Source organism: Temnothorax curvispinosus, unplaced genomic scaffold (assembly GCF_003070985.1).
Source record: "Temnothorax curvispinosus isolate PA1 unplaced genomic scaffold, ASM307098v1 QBEX01006355.1, whole genome shotgun sequence".
NCBI lineage: Eukaryota > Metazoa > Arthropoda > Insecta > Hymenoptera > Formicidae > Temnothorax > Temnothorax curvispinosus.
The window spans coordinates 1-4,214 of record NW_020216135.1 but is presented as its reverse complement, the minus strand read 5'-3'; the positions used below and the strand labels follow the sequence as shown (position 1 = coordinate 4,214).

Below are 4,214 nucleotides of genomic sequence, written 5' to 3'. Positions count from 1 at the left end.
TTACATGGCTTGAAAGCAATAGTAATGTATCTACATTCATTGCCGTCGACAAAGAAGAACGTTCCGGAATTGATACGCGATCCGGTCGCTCTCATTCACGATGTCCGATGTTTGGTGGAAAAGCATAGACATGATAATCCAGAAGCGGCTGTGACGGGCAATCCTGTGTTACCACCACCACCACCTTTGAGTATCGCTGATAGGGTATTTATCATTCATTATCTTAAATTGAAACAAATACATTTGATCAATTTGATAAAGAACATAAAGGCAAGTAAAAGCCAGCACCGATGATGAAGCAAAAGTATTATTATACAATAAGGTACATATCTTGAAAATACAATTACATAACAAACGTTTTGGTCTTAGGTTTAGATTCTCCTCAGTGTAAAAAATAATGAAATGCACTTACAATGATATAGATAGTCATCGTATGGTAGTCGATAGTCATATTGGTAAAAATGAATACCGACGTCAAAACGCAAAAGTCTGCTGCCTTATAAAAGAAAAATTAAAATAAGTGACTAGCAAAATTAATAAGTAAAAAGTTCTTAAAACAAATATGAAACTTGCTTACCTAACAGTCAATTTATGAAATTCTTTGGGATCAGTATTCGGTGTATAGTCTATATATCGAACAGAGAACATCTTACAGACTAAACCAGTCTTATCTAATTAATGAGTTAATTTTAAAAATGTATACAGATACGTACTATAAGTATATAAGCTACGCTATCTAAGCAAACAGAAACAAATAATTGAAATAATATAAGTAAAAACATAAAAACACATTATACATATATGTAAAAATCTCTCAATAATTCGTAAATACTCGTTGCTGAGTATCTAATGTATTCTCTTATAGGTTAATACTGTTAATTTAACGTTTTATATGGAACATTTCAAAAATCCTGTTTTATATAAGATTTCTCTGTTCAAAATTTTAATATTGTCCCAATCAAACTCGTGTCCTGTCAATCTGTGTTGAGAAACAATAGAGTAATTTTTTACATTCTTACTAAGTTGATAGCAATGTTCTTTAATATGAATACCAAACTGTCTGCTAGTCTGACCAATATAGCATAATTTTGTCAATAAATCTTGTACAACACACCATTTGGTGCGTCATCCAGTAATTTATCCTCGTAAGGTTTGATCAAGAAGTTGAATTTATTTGAGTCAACGTACAAAGTGTGAAGATTAAACTTTTTAATATTATTACGTAAACTCTCTGAAAACTTATGAATGTAAAGTATAATAAATAAATCAATCAGTGTCATATAAAAATAGAATGTATATGTATTTTCAAGAAATGTACCTTTCTGTATAATATTAATTTCGCTTCACGTCGGCGTTAACTTTTACTTGTGTACTTTATTAATTTGACTGTGTATCTGGAGAGCTTCATTTTTGTATTTGTATAAAATACATTTTAATATTTCTTATCTAATTTCTTTTTGCTACGTTTTCTTTTTCAGGAACGCATGAGAGTAACGAGAAAAGGTTTTGTAAAAAGACATCACTCGGACAAGTCTGAAAGAGCGTTTCCACGCAGAAGACGAACCAGATGCAAAAAGTGTGAGGCTTGCACTAGACAAGATTGTCGGGAGTGTGTGTTTTGCCAAGATATGGTCAAATTTGGAGGCAGTGGGCGCGCTAAGCAAACGTGCCTCATGCGTCAATGTCTTAGGCCCATGCTTCCAGTCACGTCATCTTGTAAAGTATGTAATTTAGATGGTTGGAAACAACCACCTGCACCATTGACGGGTATGTACAATTTGCAACCAATTATAAATATAACTTGTTTTTATAATTTTTCCAAATAAATTATTTGGGTCATATATTTTGAATCTTTTATTCACTTTACAAATTTTTTATTTACTATTATAAATTATGATTATATTATAATACAATTTTATACTGACAAATTAAAACATTTTAAAACATATATTTTAAGTCTTTATATAATTTAAAAATTATATGTGTAAGCTATGTCACTCTCTCCCCATAAGTCGAACATTTAAATAATTTCAGGTAAACCGTTTCCCACAACACCATCTACTTTAATGGAGTGTTCAATCTGCTTCGACATCGTACATCCAGAATGTATAGGTTTGAACTCCAAGGAGGTAACCGTCAATGATGATTTACCAAATAGTTGGGAGTGTCCACAGTGTTGCGAGCAAGGTCGAAACTTGGATTATCGGCCGCGTCAGCAAAGGGGTCGCACGCGAAAATTATCAGTATCCAGCGCAGTCTCTTCAGCACCGACCACGGATTCCGAGCGGGCAATGACACCAAGTAAACGATCGAGACTTGATCCCAACGAGGTACATTAATTCTTACATAGAAATTATTTAAAAAAACCCTGCAGTGGAATAATTTTTGCGTGGTTGAATCTCCAGATAAGCCGCGTTGTATAGAGCGTTGCTGTATACATTTCGCGTGCTTTATTTTCCTCAGGCGTGGAATGATTCGCCCGGAGAACCAGCCGAAGGTGAACAGAGAATGACGCAGCAGCGTACCCAATTAGCTATGCAATTGATTGCCTCGAGCAGCAGATCTTTGGTGAGGCCGCACGTGGTAGTTAGGCCAGCGCCGCTGCCGCCTATCCAAGAAACGGACGGCGAATCGAACGAGCATCAGAATTTGGTGTACAACAAGGTAGTGGTGCTTGCGGTATTTCGATTTCTTAACATAAAGGATCTGCTTAATTGTGCCTTGGTTTGCCGTACCTGGGCAAGATACAGTATAGATTCCAGCCTGTGGAAGAAACTGAATTTGTCACACTATAAACTCCGTTCCTTACACTTGACGGTTGTCATCAGACGTCAACCCGAATGTCTTTCGCTGGACTGGACCAACATCAATAAGATGCAATTAGCTTGGCTTCTGAGCAGATTGCCGCAGTTACGAACGTTGTCCCTTCAGGGCTGTACTTGGGCCGGCGTTCGTGCCCTGAAGAGTTGCAGCTGTCCGCCTCTAGAAAAATTGAATCTGAATTATGTTACCTCTTTGAATGACGCTGTCTTGCAAGAAATTCTGGACTCACCAACGGATTCAAGACCTGGCCTTATTGACAAAACATCACGATTGAAGCATCTCAAGAATCTGTCTTTAGCCGGATGCGATCTTACGGATCGAGGCGTGAGATATATAGTCCAGCATCTGTTGGATCTTGAGACCTTAGACCTCTCCTCGATCGGCAGACTTACCGATTCCGGAGTGGCGCACCTGACGTCGCTGCCAAATCTGGGATCGCTGAACTTAGCAAACTGCAAATTGCTCACCGAAACGACTCTTGATCACCTGACGAGATGTAAGGCGCTAAAACGCCTGGACCTGCGACACACGACTCAAGTATCGACGCAAGCCGTTATCAAGTTCGCTGCTAAAAGCGAGCACAATTTGCATGTAACGGACGTTAAGTTGGTGGAGGAGAAGAAGAAGGTCAAAGCTGAAATTGTGGACACGTGAAAGAGCATTGTGCTCACCCGCAAACTATTGTTCAGTGCAATCCGGTTATCGTCGCGTAAGAACACTGCTTGCAAAGAATTAGAGCCATGATAAATAGTACATGCTACGATCAGTGATTATTTATTTTACACAAGAGAATCTATAGGCATCATTACAAGGTGCATCCTTATGATGCAATAGAAAGGACCTGACTAGCATAGAATTTCTATTTGGATAACACTTACCTTTACCGACGTAAAACCAAACGCAATTTTGACAAGAACGATTCCTTCGCAACTTGGATTTATTATTCTTTTCATTTTTCTTATTGCAGATATTTATCTATTCTATCGTGTAGTTCATGTAGATATATGTTTATGTATTTTTCACTGAATGTCGTTTTAAAAACAAATCTAATTTATTTAGATTTTTTCTTTGAAACAATATCGAGAGGAAGTGGCGCTATTTTATTGCAGTTTTATGATTCTTTTGTGTATCTCTGTAACTAAAACTTGAACTTGGATCTTATTAAATATCATTAAACTAATTGAAAAATATAGTTTTGTTATTCACTTATCATCTTAAAGTTTAATTTGCGAAATTGACTCCAAATTTGTCATTAAAAGGACATTCAATAATTTGGAATGTATACTCACGCGCCGCATACATATACATAAGACACATATGTTATAATTAATATGTATTATTATGTATAATAATAATATATATTGCAATTACGTATACATGCATATATACAC

The 4,214-nt window shown here is 36.3% G+C and overlaps 1 protein-coding gene across 1 annotated transcript; it reads left to right on the top strand.

The window, feature by feature from the left end:
- The first annotated feature begins 6 nt into the window (after nt 1-6).
- Nucleotides 7-4,013, top strand: LOC112455801 (jmjC domain-containing histone demethylation protein 1-like). Its single transcript, XM_025017984.1, has 4 exons — nt 7-204; nt 1,479-1,767; nt 2,035-2,330; nt 2,464-4,013. The coding sequence occupies exons 1-4, from the start codon at nt 25-27 to the stop codon at nt 3,475-3,477; spliced, it is 1,779 nt and encodes a 592-aa protein (XP_024873752.1). The 5' UTR covers nt 7-24; the 3' UTR covers nt 3,478-4,013.
- Nucleotides 4,014-4,214: the final 201 nt, after the last annotated feature.